The sequence below is a fragment of the Gobius niger genome (assembly GCF_951799975.1).
Source record: "Gobius niger genome assembly, chromosome: 12".
NCBI lineage: Eukaryota > Metazoa > Chordata > Actinopteri > Gobiiformes > Gobiidae > Gobius > Gobius niger.
In genome coordinates, this window is record NC_136863.1 from 22,669,570 (window position 1) to 22,684,158 (window position 14,589).

Genomic DNA, 14,589 nt, shown 5'->3' on the forward strand with positions numbered 1-14,589 from the left:
TGTTAACCACAACTGGCTCAAAAATCCTGCACTGTCACTCAAAAAGGTGTCATTTCGGGTCCGAAGTGCCGTCATGCACGGGCTTAATATAGAAGGTGCAGTTACACATATGGCCTGAGGTGGCAGTAGTGAGCATAAAATTGCCAACTTGCATCTAGCCCCTTTAACTAACTATTAAACTGTGCATTTTGAAAAAACACTGCACCTGACTGACAGTGATCGTGGGACCCACTTGAGGGTCAAATACACTGAACAAAACAAACATGTTCACTAAACAAGTTGGCCTGTATATATTACAGTTATACTCTTCAATTATTGTTTTTCTGGATACGTTTTTAAACTTTGGTTCTAATAATCACAAGTAATTGAACCATTCGACTAACTGAACAGCCCTAGTGTCACTATATGAGCGATTGCTGTATTAATTAAAAAGATAATTTTGAGGCACACGTTAGCTCAGGCCACTGCCTATATTTTCAGTCAAAACAACAGTTTAAAGCATTAGATGGCCCTTATGACAACTTCCTATATCTCTGATGACTACTTGCCCAAAGGGTGTACAAGCAACAAGAAAAATGTCCCACAAAGAGGAAACCCTGAGGCAGTGGTGTGATGATTGATGATAGTTGGTTGAAGTTCAGCCATGTCACATTCGCCCGTGCCTTTTGAACAAGCCTCAGATTTGATGAATGACTTTTTGACTGTCTTTACGAACTGGTACTTTGAATAGTGGTATTAGCCAACTCACAAAGCTCATATGTCTAAGTGGCATTTTTCAGGTTCAGTCCCAAGTAAACAAAGATGAAAGGCATGCCAAAAGAATAATAAAAAACTTCAGTTCAACGGGCAAACATTGACTTGACACAGTTAAACAGCAATATTCAAGGTGAAAGGTGAAAACGTCCATGGCATTTAATATTCCCCATCTGGGGATCAATAAAGCTATTCTAAAATTAAGTGTCTATGAAAAACATGAAAAACTAAACATTCTGTAAAGCAGTACCAAGTAACTCATGCCCCTAGAGGCCATAAGCGCCACTGCAGGCGTCGTAGCATGTGTTTTTTTTACTTGTCCATGAGAGTAAATACTACGCTGACAGAAAAGACAAAGGGAGAGAGGAATTTTTTTTTTTTTACTCAAACTTGGCTGTAAATACTGTTTAAGTGGCGCTAGCCCGCAGTTACAGTGGCTTTGCCTGTTAGCCTGCTAGCTTTTTCCATTAGTGTGTATTGGGCCTCGGACCCGTAGGCAGCGAAGTTGCAATTGTGGTTTTCCAGTAAGCAAGTTACTTGGTAAAAAAAACAAAAAACGTTTTGCATTAGAGTCATCTTTCAGTGCTACAAGTGCAACCTGTCAAGGGATAGTAGAAACAGTAATGCCCGTTTGCGGCGTATTTAGGAAACTCTTCTAGGTTTTTAGGTTGATGGGGGAAATGCTCTGAGGAATTTCAACAAGACTTGAGGCTTAACCACTTTTCATTGCGCTGGATTCTACTGTACTGGTCAGTGATTAAACTCGTCGTGATTTGGATCATGACTGACAACACAACCATTACTGAGATGTTCAACAAATCTTGCAAACCCTTAATAACTTAAAGAAAAAGTTTTGTCACATGCGTTTTTTTAAACATAAGAAAATATTTTACCAACTCTCCGTCAAAGTGAGGAAACAATGGAATCGCGCGGTCATTTCAAATTATATTTTTTTTAGACCATTCATTATTAGCCCTTGGTTGGACTGAGATGTTGTACTCGGATTCTGCGGGATATAATTTCACCACAAATGACCAGCAACTGATTCCGAGAAGCTACAGGAGCCGTGCCAGTGTGTTTTATAATGCACACGTCTTTCTGTTGTCCTCCATGCCATAGATGATCGTGTGGGTACAGTATGTAAATTAACACTACTTTAAGCCTTCAGCAACAAATAAAATAAGGGATTATAGCCATAAAATATGTCTTCAACTGTAATAGTTTTTGTTTTATTTGTTATTTTTGCAACACCAAGCTAAGCCATTGTGGTAGCAACCCGAAACAGGAAAAGAAAAAGAATACATCTACTGCCCAGTTTCACAGATTGGTTCACAAATAAACCCTTTTCATATAAGACTAGACTTCGGGAGAATGTTGTCTCACTGCGGTTTGATCTAAAACATGTTTGCATTGGATAGACAGTACACTATGCTTAAGGTTTGCAATATTTTTTTCTTTTGCTGGGGTCTTTTACAGTAAGCCCCAATAAGTGCCTGACCTGTGACTTTTGTCATCTAAAATTGTTCATCGATATATGTGTTTACAACCACAAGCTTTTGCCTATATTGGAACTCACTTAGAAAATAATTAAGGAAGTGGGAGACACAAAATGGGTTGGTGACAGTTCTAAGAATACACTTCAGCTTTTTGTTTTGACAAAGGCTTAACGCATGAAAGAGGAGTATTTATCACTCTTATCTCTGCCTTGTTGCTGCCAAATTGGAATGAATTTTGAATGGAAAAACCCTGGGCTAAGATCCAGAAAAAAATGCCCATACTGACTAAATCTTCTCACTTTCCACGGAGCTGTACTATCAACATTGTCCTTGCTCTGACAGGGGGATTTTATGTCAAGTATGTGCCTGTTGAACACATCTTTCCACAACTGCTCACATCCCGTCCTTTTATCTGACTAGACGTTGGTTTGGCCCCTAAGTTACCTGCCAGCAAATGGCAAGATCCTATGAACTAAAGGGCAAGTTTGTGCAAGGAGATAAACTGGAAATGCCCCGCCAAAAGTTTGTCACTTAGTTAACCTATCCGGTTTAGTGCATTTACATACTGATTAAAAATATCTGAATATCACCAAGTGAAATATAGTGGGTCTCCAAGACAACTTAGCTAAAGAGGGGCTCATGTCTTTCTGGCAACTAATAACTGAGAATTCACCATTTAAATGTTCAACATTCTGGTGAACCTGCATGTTGACTATAATATTACGTACAGTATTTGTTACACGTATACAAGAGGTAGATCGTAGCAAGAAATATTGAAAAACTTAAAATAGACCCGCTATATTCTGTCTCATCCCCTCTGTGTGGGATGGCACCTGAGGTGGCGATTCCAGGAGTTCCCGAGCCCCTACACACACCTGTGTTGGTTTCACTGCTGCTTAAGTGCTACATCATGTGTTTTGACATTTGGTCCTTTTCTTTAAAGTGTCTTTTTCAGGTACATAACTCTATGTGCTCAAGCTGGCCTTGACCTGGGAAACTTCAGATTCTCTGAAGATTTGCTCAATAATTGAACTAATGCCACCTCCTAACCAAAGCTCTTTGTAGTAGTTCATCTTTTTAAAAACCTATTGAATTTATGGCCCGGGGGCCAGATCCGGCCCGCTAAACAGTCTGGTCCAACCCACTGCCAATTTCCTATAATATTAGGCTTCATTGTGACTTGGGATGAGAGTATCAGACCGATCTGATATTGGAGCCGATACGAGAAAATACACAATATCGGGTATCGGCTACAAATATCCGATACTGAACCGATACCAGTTTTGGCTCTCACCACTTTAAAAACACAACTTTCACCAACTAAACTAAGCCAATATGGGCATGTTGTATGTCATTATGAAGGGAAGAACCTGGAAAATTCAATCACTGAGTTTTAACCGACGCACGTAAAACGTATTTTTAGCAACAGTATGCTAAAGCTAATCAAGCCTGAAACTATGATAGAAATACATAAAGTGGCCTAAGAAGAAATAAAATCGGCCACTGCTGGAGCGGACATGTGTTTGTATTATAGTTTATGAAATGCTGTTAAAGACAGCAAGTGTGTGAGCTGTTCATGTAAAATAGCCTGTCCCAAGGATAGTGTCAAATATCCTGTGATTTTTTTTCCATTAGTTTATTAATAGATTTAATTGATCTGTAACATCATGACAAGAAAATACTTTATTGATCTCACAATGAAAAAAAGAGGACAATTAATATGAGATGTCGTCAGATACTCAAACCCCAGTATCGTAAAAAAGCATCGATGCATCTGTAATTGTGACGCATCTGAGAGTTATTACTTGTTACTGTATTCATCTGCTGCAGTGCTCTTTAAAAAGGACATAATTCTGAGCAATGACGGAAATGAATCTCTCATTTGTTTATCCCAAAATATTAACACGTGGTCGGGGGTTCGCCAAATAACCGGCCACCATGTAGCCATAGCTGCCTTGGGGCTGAGTGACCATCAAACACAACCACTTGAAAAAGGCTGGAGGTGAGTGAACTTAACTATTACTCAGAGCCTTGATCCTCACAGGTCTGCTCTTGCACACTGACCTCAGGCTATGAATTTGAACTCTTGTAATATTTCACCTGTAGCTCTCAGGTGAAGCCCATTGGGATGAATGGATGTGGTGGTGACAAACTGGCCTGAAAGTCAAACAGAGAGGACCTGGAGTGGCATTACGATGAGGGGCCTTTGATGCTGAGTGCAGCTTTTGAAAAGTGTCCACTTCCAGGCTCCATAGTGCTGACATAGAGTGCACTGTTACACAGATGTAAGATCACATGTTTTTTTAAAGCAAGTGGATGGAGTATTGGGTAAGCCCTGGTGCAATCTGCATGAGTAAATAATTGTGTTTTTATTAAGTCTACTGTGCAAAGGTCAAGTGGCTGAATCTGCCATAACAAGAAACATCCTTGAAAGAGGAGAATAATGCTTTTTGCAGGTATTTGGTAATCATTTCAAAGAAAATGTTATATTGAACGAAAACGGCTTATTTAGCCACTTTACCTGGCTTAACAAGCACACTGTAAGTAAGATGCGGATGGAGCAAAGACACAGACGTTTTTAATTCAATCTGGAGTTACGGATGAGTTACTTAAAATAAAGATGAAGACATTTCCTCTGAATTGTATGAGCCTCATGAAGTTAATCCCTTGATTAAATTGTAAGGGATGATGCAGATAATATTTTCTGAAGTCATCCTCAGCTACAGTGATTTCATTTATCATTCATTTCATTTATTGAACCATTTGAGACTGTATATTGTTCCACTGGTCCATTGTACTGTATACGGTGGTCAGAAGGTAAACTTGATTGAGCCCAGTGCACGCTGATAAAGTCAATAGAGCAATATCATCTGCAAACAGCAGAGATGAAGTTCCCAAACCGGACACCCCCCGGCCAACGGCTGTGCCTAGAAATTCTGTCCATAAAGGTAATGAACAGAATCGGTGAAAAAGGAAAACCCTGGTGGAGACCAATACGCACTGGGAACAGGTCTGATTCCAAACCAAGCTTCTGCTGTGGTCATGCAGGGCACGGACAGCCCTTAGCAGAGGGCCCCGGAACCCATTCTCCCGGAGCACCCCCCACAGGGTACCACCACCTCGAACGCTTTCTCCAGATCCACAAAGCACGTGTGGACTGGTTGGGCGAACTCCCACGAACCCTAGAGCACCCGATGGAGGGTATAGAGCTGGTCCAGTGTGCCGCGACCGGCAAAAAAACCACCAATCCCCCTTTTAAAGAGAGGGACCACCACCCTGGTCTGCCCACAGTCTCTGACCACCAAGCGATGTTGCAGAGACGTGTCAACCAAGACAGTCCCACAACATCCAGAGATTTAAGGTACTCTGGACGAATCTCATCCACCCCCGGAGCCTTGCCACCGAGGAGCAACCACCTCGGTGACTTCAGGTTGGGTGATCTTTATGTTTTAAGTTGCAAATTTATATCACCTATTTGAACTAATTTGTACTTTCTACTATGAATACTTAACAGCAAATATGTCAGTACTTCAGGTTAGACTGACTTTTACTTGTTTCTGTGTAATATTTGACAAGTAATATCTGTACTTTTACTCAAGTAGTAAAATTAAGGATTTCGACCACCACGGCAGCCTTTGCATTCCGTTCTTTAGATGCCTCTACAATGAACCTAACTATTAATGAAAGCTGATGTAGTGAAGCAGGAGCCAGCCCCCAAAAGTGCTCAGAGAATGCATTAAACTTGTGGTCGTCTGATCTTCAGTTCATGAAAAACTCCACATTTCTCCTTCTCTCCAGACCAACACTACGGCTGGGTCTCAGAGCAGAGGGAAAGGTTTAGTGTTCATAATTTGGGGGATTTGAATAAAAAACCTAAACGGGGAGCGGAACGTCGCATAGCTTTTCCCCTGCACTTGATTATGATGATTCGGAGAAGGCACTGGAACATTCGGTCCAAGGGGTGTATTCCATGATTTCATATGCCAAACCCAAGAAATCCATAATGCAGATCGACTTGGTCAGAGAACACGCTTAAATCTTCAATCACAAGCAACAGGCTTTTTGAAACGATCAAAGTTGAAAGAAAAGATGGCAGCGGGACAAATAGGTGCGGAGCGTGAAGCCCTAACGGTGGACTTTTCCGATGTCTGACTGGCAGCTGAGTTATGCAGTAGCTGTGGTGTCTGTGGTCTCCCGCGATGACCTAGTGGGATGCTGCGAGACTCCGTGAGCTCTGGTAGAAGTCAGCCCCGCCGTTGCTCCGCTTACAGACTTCATCAATCATCTGTATCAGGATGCAGCCAGTCACACAAGGTGCACCACACAAAGAAAACATGCAAATTGGAAATCTCCACACCAGAGCAGGAAAAGCAAGTGTGGGACGGCATTGGAGGAATTAGACAAGTGGAAAGCAGTCCCACCATTTTAGCCTTTGTCAGTGCTACACAATACGGTTTTAAACCAATTATTATGGTTGTGCAACTCTTAGACCACCCACCTAAAATCCAACCGCCACATTATTAATTCTAACATCAATATATTCTGACAATAGTCTATCAGAAACAGAAAAGACATCTTTTGTAAATTGAACTGCATTAGGTCATCTGTAGGACTAGGCCACATGGGCTTACTTCACCTGTCTCCTAGATACTGACCACTGAATGTCGGGAACATCTCATTAGAGCTCAGAGATCATGACATTACACACAACAAAAGGAAAGAATTAGTGTTGGGACCAAATGGAAACCCTGGAGATAGTCATCAACCACATTTTCAATGAACAAACTGCAACACCCAAGCGAAGGTCAGACTTGACCTCGATCATGCCTCGTCATTATTTACTCATACGTTCTTTGGCCAATTTGTTGCCATGGAATCTAAACCAGTGCCAGACTTGACCTTCATGCGTCCACCACCGTCCACTCTATCATTGTGCTCTCTGCCTATAACCACTACACAAGATAGAAATATAATCCAAAGCGTCTACAGTAACAGTACACTGGATCAGATCTGACTAATAGCAATTTCTTATTAATAACTTCAATTTCAGACACTTCTATCACCCAATATTAATTCAGTACCTTCAAATGAAGAGGCAAAGATCCAAAAATCCAATGTTGAAAAAAACAATGTTAAAATCATTACAAAAGAAAGTGCCACATACAGAACAAAGGGAGATTTTTTTTTTTTCTTTTTGAGTGAGCTGGGGCTTATTCGGCTGGCCTGTAAGAAGAATGATTGCTAGCAGAACCAGTACATTAAATGCACACCCAAACCACAGCGTAATAGCAACAAAGCATCTTCTAAATGAAAGGAAATGTATAAAAAGTCGCTGTGAAACGAATGGGATGCATAATCTGCGGAGTGCCGAGTTTCTCAAACAAAGGCATTGTTAATGTAAATGTTTGCCCGCTTGAAGATGTTTTCTGCTTGTACCATGAGCCATGGACACAACCAATTTAGCCCAATTGACAACAGATGTGTCCGTCCATGTCAGCTAACTCAGCAAGCCCTCTGTGCAATAACATCATTAGTTGTCTCTTTATTTGTGATATCATTTTTCAGCTGTATGTTTTTCTCATTAGAGCTTCTCCTCGGTAGCTTTCCCATAGCTTTGGCACCGTCAGCCGAAGCTGGTACTTTGTTAACCAAGAGCTTTATTATTGCAAATCCATGAACAGAAACCAGAGCACTGCAGATTGGCCAAAAGTTGAATGAGCGCTGAAGACGTGTGCTTAAGTTGAAGTGCAAATAGGATAGCTATTGGTGTTTGGAGATCTGATAAACCTATATGGCTTTAAAAAGGCTAGTTCATTTGTGTTGACAGAGAAGACAGTTTCCATATGCATTACTATAGGTTCATTCAAATGTTGTGATGTCACGTGAATGTGGGTAAAAGATACAGGGCTAAGGTGTGCTAAAACTGAGCATTCTGTATTCAGCATTGGGCGAGATGGGAACAAGGATGGGCTGGGATCTGGCCTGTGTAGTTTCTGTCAAGTGGGTTATACAACAAACAGAGAAACTGCGTGTTCCTGCATTGACTGGAGACCGTGTGATGTGTGGAGCTTGGGTTTGGCTTGAGAGCAGCCATATTTCATGCAGCTCAGAGGGCGGGCGCTGGTACCACATTTTTAAGATTTGTAATAAACCAAAGACAATAGGATGGCTCAAAACGCAAATTACAACTGTCATTTTAGTTTTATTGTGACTATTATTATTGGCAGGTCTTTTTCTCTTCGCGAGCACACATCGTTTTGTTGCGAAAATATTCAAACCGCATCTTGTTCTAAATCTCACATGGTGTAAACTTGGGGCTGTTTGTTTCAGAGTGTAATGTAAGCACTAGTATGTTTACAGGGTTGGAAACATTCACGGTATCACTGCTGCAGACATAAACTTTAGTTCAAGTCATTATGATTTAATACTACTGGAATATCTTATTTTCCAGGAGGTTGGAGATCCTGATTTGTTGTATAATGTAATTGGGTGTTTTGGATCATTTATATTGACGACTACAACTTATTTCCTTTCCAGCTTTTCCTTCTGAGGTTGCCGGCAAATCCTCTTCCTGACGAGACACAGCCTTTATCCATACACGGGAATGATACCAAGAGGACGCAGCAACTGCCTGTCAGAAGGTAGGCGAGTTGTCATATGACAGCGCAATTTAAAACTAATGTGGGTTAAAACCTTCTGCTAAAGCACCTTCTCTCATGTCTACAAGTGTGTGGCAATCATTGTAGCACATTACTTTTCTTTTTTACAATGCACAAAAACTTCACTCACGACACAAGCTGCTAGGACCCAGACTGACCTACTCGCAGCTCCTGTCCGAACACCGTCCTCTCTCCCAGCGCCGAGCAGTTCCAGCGGCCGTACCGAAACTGGTACTGGCACTCGTTGATCCCCATCTGAGCGCCCTCGCCCACCACGATGATGGCGTCCGGCCGGGACTGGCAGATGGCCCGCTGTCGAGGGGCCAACCCGGGGATCTTATTACAGATGATGTTGGCACCTAGAGCGACCACGGACGACAGGGCCCTGCAATGCACAGGAGATCGTGAGTGAAGGCACGGTACACCAGACACAATACAACAGAACTAAAGCATTTGTTAAGTAAAGAACCAGTTTCTTAACCTCGGGTATCATTTTAACAGTTAAAACTTGAAGTAATGTCTATGGAAAGAAACCACACTAAGGAGCAAGAGACTGAACTGCCCGGTGATAGGCTTATTGGCAATAATAATAAGTAATTTGTAGTAGCAGTGGGGCAATACTGTTCTTTCACTTCTGCACAGCTAATAATTTACTTTGACAATTTTTGGGGCAAAAGATGTGTTTCAGTGAGCTTTGTATGACTAACAGAACTTTCCAACCATTCTATCACAAATAACATTATTTGTGAGTGAAATTATTTTTTAATGGTGCCTAAATGCTGTCAAAGGAGCTCTTGTCTCACATTTAGAAACAGTCCAGTTCTCTGTGATGAATAATGAGCATTTTGTAGCTCTGTGACGGACATATTTTTTATGAAAGTATTGGATTAGAGGTCTTTCAAACTCTGAAAATTTTATCCAGCATAAAACACTTTCAAAAGTGCGGAGAAAGTTGTTAAAACAGAAGGCGCTTTTTTTGACTACTGACACATGGTTCCACATGGGTTTGGATAGTGGTACTTTGAGTAATGACCTGGTTTGTATTAATTGTTAGGTAACGCAGCGGTATGAGCATATGCCAAGAAGCACATCCACTTGCTCTGTATCGTATGATGTAAACCCACAACTTTTACTTTGAAACCAAATGTCACGCAAAATTTTATTAGTTATGACCTGCTTGAAACATATTTCACGTCTAAAGTGAGGAGGATAAATTTCACAAATGTGCTTTCATTCAGATCGCTGTGTGTGGAAACTATGCACAGTGAGGCTTTCAACACAGGTTTGTGGATTGTTATTGTGCATTGGGTAAAATGACACCCCGACCTCATCACGTCTGCTCAGTCAATGTGATAATATCAAAACACATGTCGAGCAGTGGGGTTTGTAACCACGGGCAAAGCCAAAACAGATTACAGCAACGCACCGCCGTGTTTATAGCCCTGCAGACCCTGTAGACACATGCTTTTCAAACATGTCAGTGATGAGGAGCCATAAATGAGTTTGGACAAATAACGCTATCTTTGAAGTGTGTTGTATGAAGTATTCACGGGCCTCACCACAATCAGGACTAGCCAATGCAGACTGGTTCTGTGACAGTGAAAAGCTAACACATGGACTAAGGAGTAGACAAACGTTCTAAAGCCGTCATCTATACTGGGTTGTTTTAGTGTTACGGACATTTCGCCTCTCACCCAAGAAACTTCATCAGCAATGATCTTCTAGCTGCATTCTGAAGTTGAGCTTTGTAGAATATGTATGAGTGCCTCCGATAACAAAGTAAACCTGTCCCAACTGGATTTATATACAGCCTACTGCTAGAAGATCATTAGTCACTGATGAAGCTTCTCTAGTGAGAAGCGAAACGTCACCAGCACAAAAACAACCCGTGTTGGGGGTAACGCATTACAAAAGTAATGCATTACAAAAACATATTACTGTTTTCAGTATCTAAGGAATATAACATATTACTTAAACAGAATTACAGTAATATATTAGTCATTACAATTTAAGTAACTTGAGTTACAAGTGCAATTTAAATGTATGAATGAAAATAATGCCAAACTCCTCCCAAATAAAGTGCAGCACCAAATCAAGTTGGACACTGGTGTAAAAGATCTGTCTGTAGTCTGTAGCTAGCGTCAAAACAAAACAAGAGAATGGGGAAAGCGAAGGATAATGAAATCTATGACTGCACTTTTGCTCGGTGGCTTTATTACTATTTTCAGTTTCTATTTTGCCAAAAGAAACTCAAAGTAACTCAGCTACATTTTTGAAACAGTAATATGATATACAAACATATGACATTTTTAACACTGTAACTACTCATATAGAATATATGATAATTTGTCAACTCCTGTATCTTTTGTCAACTCCTGTATGACTGAGAATTTACACAAACATACTAAATTAAGGAGAGAAGGTTGAAAAAAAATTATGCGTCATGCTTTTGACCACATAAAAGAAGTGTGAATAAACTGGTGTAGATTTGAGACATCCGGGCGGTTTAGAACTATAGAACTACTATAGTGACTTTAAAACTTTTATATTTTGGGGGAAATTGTTTTTCCGAGCTGCTCACTGCAAACCATCCATTACTTTTGTTCCAAGACACATCGGAATCACTGTAATTAACCTCAATGTATTTGCAGTCTCTTTCCAATTAACAGTGTTGGGAAATAATATTTACCCTCCTCATAGACCAAGCACTGTGAAACATGTAGCAGAGCCTAGTCAGGTGCATTTAAGACCCACAGTAAACAGCAGCGCTCTGTGGTGTGTGGGGACTGTCTGTGTGGACTTAAACAAGCGTGAACTCCCCTGACCTATGACCTCTTTGACCCTGCTGTACACAGTCGTCCCCGGCAACCATAGACAATCTCACCCTCGGAAATGGGAGGTGTTTTTTGGCTATATTCGCCCGTTGCTACAATGCAGACACTTCAGTTCCTGGACTTATCAGTTATCGCGGTCATGCTGCGTTCTATCGGGGTTTGTACAAATGAATGGTGAGGCAGTTCTCATATGTTTGCTTCATTACATTTTGATCATTTATGTGGTCTTTCCGTCAATAACATCAGCAGAAAACAAGCAGTGAAAGCCTCATTCACTCAATAGATGTCATCCTGCCAGGACTGCGGTGAAGTGTGTTTTGGCCCATATTAACAAATCATATTTAAGTCAAGTAAGACCTGGTTTTGGATCGTCTTGTTTAAGGCCTTGCTTAGACGTGTGTTGCAAACTTTTTGTTCCTGGTTTAGTCCTGATATACAAAAATTAGTTTAGACCTGTTTTATTGTGTTATATTTTAACTACTAAAGAGATTTCTCTGACGTTGCTTGTGTTTTGTACTCCACACATAACATCTTACAGCAGTCTAGATGTTTGTGTCACTACAGTGCACAAATGTTTGCTCGTGGAGGCTGTACAGATAAGAAAAGAGAGGACAGTGAAACCCAGACAACTAATGACCTGGGTCAAAATATGGACCAGATGCAACTGAAAACTATAAATGCAGCATGTGGCTGGGTGGGACCGCTCAGTATCATACAGTATGTGTAGCGCATACTTTTGTGTAATGTGTATTACCTATGGCTTTAATTCTATGATAAGTAAGATTGGATATCCATCCACACTCAAAACCTCTCAGTTACACCTGAAAAATATCTTGTTTGAGAGCTGCTTTTTTTTTAAGACTTCACCAATGATGTCAAAATCAGTTTGGACTAAATGCAACATCTCTTACCCAAGAGCACCTACTCCATCACACAGAACACTTTGAGCCAAACTGACACACTATTTAGCTACCAGGCATGCATCCTCTGCCCAGGAATGCACTCAGGATGAAGAAAATGCCGCAGCCTGCAAGTGAATAAAAGTTCCTAATTTTTTGGAGGTCATATGAAATAAAGTGTTAGTTTCCTCTCAGATGTTGATGGGCTAATACCATTAACTAAAGAAAATAAATAATACGATTTTTTTTTTAAACTGTTAACCGGTGGATGAACCATATTTTTAGAGGAGGCATTATTTGGCCTTATTTCAAAGCGCTTCTTTAGACTAATTCTAGTGGTCAGCTCTGCACAGAGAGCACGGAGGAATAAGCCAAACAAACAACGGTGTGGCTTCACTGTTGGAGCCTTCACTAAACATAGCCGCGCAGCCCACTTTCAGCTGCAGACCAAAACCACATCTATTTGAGCGTCAGCTTTGGGGTCTCCTCTCCGCGCGCGCACGGCTCACTAATTCTTTGGGAAGCATTTAAGGAAGTCAGTCATTCCCTTTTAATTCACAGCCGTAGCGCTTTACTATCAAGTGGGCATTCCATTCATTAAACTAGAACGAGTTGGTTTAAGAGCAGTCGTTAACCAAACGAGATACTGCGTAAAGAGCGCCTCGGGTGCGCTCTGACTGGCCAGCCGTCTCCAGAATAAAACAGTCTCGGCATCTGATTATCTTGAACATCTCTGCCACTCCGTGGCCAATCTGAGCTTTAAAACTAATTGTTAACCCAACATAGGATTTGGGAATTTCTTCAATTGCACTGAATTCTAATGGTGCGTGTCCACATGGGTGGTGTGCTGACGGTTTAATTTTCTCATGTTTAATTAATTCACACTTGCCTATATTAAAGGTGTAGGTAGAGGAACATTAAAATATTGTTGGCCTATTATAATATGATCATATTGTAGCAGCGAACTGATTCCATAAATGCACTATGCTTTGAGAATGTGATGGACTCAGGCTCGGCATCTGTCCTTCACGCAGAACAAGTGCGCTTGTGAAGTTAATGGCAAAAAGTTAATTAGCGGGAGAGACTTACAGGTAGCTGCCGCTCGTCAGGATGAGAAAGATCTGCGGGTAGTATACTGACAGCAGCACACTGCGCGAGGAGAAGATGATCATGATGACATGGAGCAAACGGCCGCGTGCGGCTCGAGTCAAATGAAACACAAGTCCCGTTAATCCTCAGCAATAAGTTCCGATTGAGCTCAATCACGGAGCGACGTGTTGCGCGTGCTGCTTGTCTTTGCGGGCTCTACGCATCTCCAAAATCCCGGTGCCGTGCGCGCGCTGACATCGGCTGTGTCATGTCTGAGCTCACGAGCTGGACTAAGGATGAGGATGATGCTTTTAGGGCTCGTGTATGGCAGAGAAGTTCCTCGCGCTGCTCTCATGAGAGACGCGGCTGCCATTGGGCAGAGACGCGCTACAATCCGCCCACTTGGCCACAATGGGACAATAGGGTGACACTGATCCGATCTGCGCTTGACGAGTACGAGGTTTCATTCATCGTCATTCAGCAACTCATCCTCAAACCCCCTCCAGCGGCGCGAGCCCGGAAACAGAGACTGCCCTCAACAAGTCCATGCGCAAAATGCTGCCCACCTCCAAAATGACTGCTATCATGTTGGCCCATAGATCTAGCCTCTTTTACAGGTTGTAAAAATTCACGGTGGCTGAGTGTATAGCGCTCTTGCCTCACAGCAAGAAGGTTCTGTATGGAGTTTGCATGTTTCCCTCCCTGTCTCTAGATGGGTTTAACATCATTTCAAAACAAGCACAATAGGTCCTGAAGCCATGTGATTTCTGACCATCAGCCATGGCTCGACATCTGGAGATGGGTCACTGCTGGGCCCTGCACGCGGCGGCCCACTCCTCCTTACTCCCTCTGCACATTT

General features: G+C 41.7%; 1 protein-coding gene across 1 annotated transcript in view; it reads right to left on the bottom strand.

Moving 5' to 3' along the window:
- Window positions 1–14,238, bottom strand: part of wnt7bb (wingless-type MMTV integration site family, member 7Bb) — a 28,317-nt gene extending 14,079 nt beyond the window's left edge. Inside the window, exons 1-2 of the mRNA XM_079568060.1 lie at window positions 13,731–14,238; window positions 9,067–9,293 (exon numbers count right to left, since the gene is read on the bottom strand). Coding sequence (XP_079424186.1) covers window positions 9,067–9,293; window positions 13,731–13,813 — 310 coding nt within the window. The 5' untranslated portion in view covers window positions 13,814–14,238. The remainder of the gene's footprint in view (window positions 1–9,066; window positions 9,294–13,730) is intronic.
- Between the last annotated feature and the right edge of the window lie 351 nt (window positions 14,239–14,589).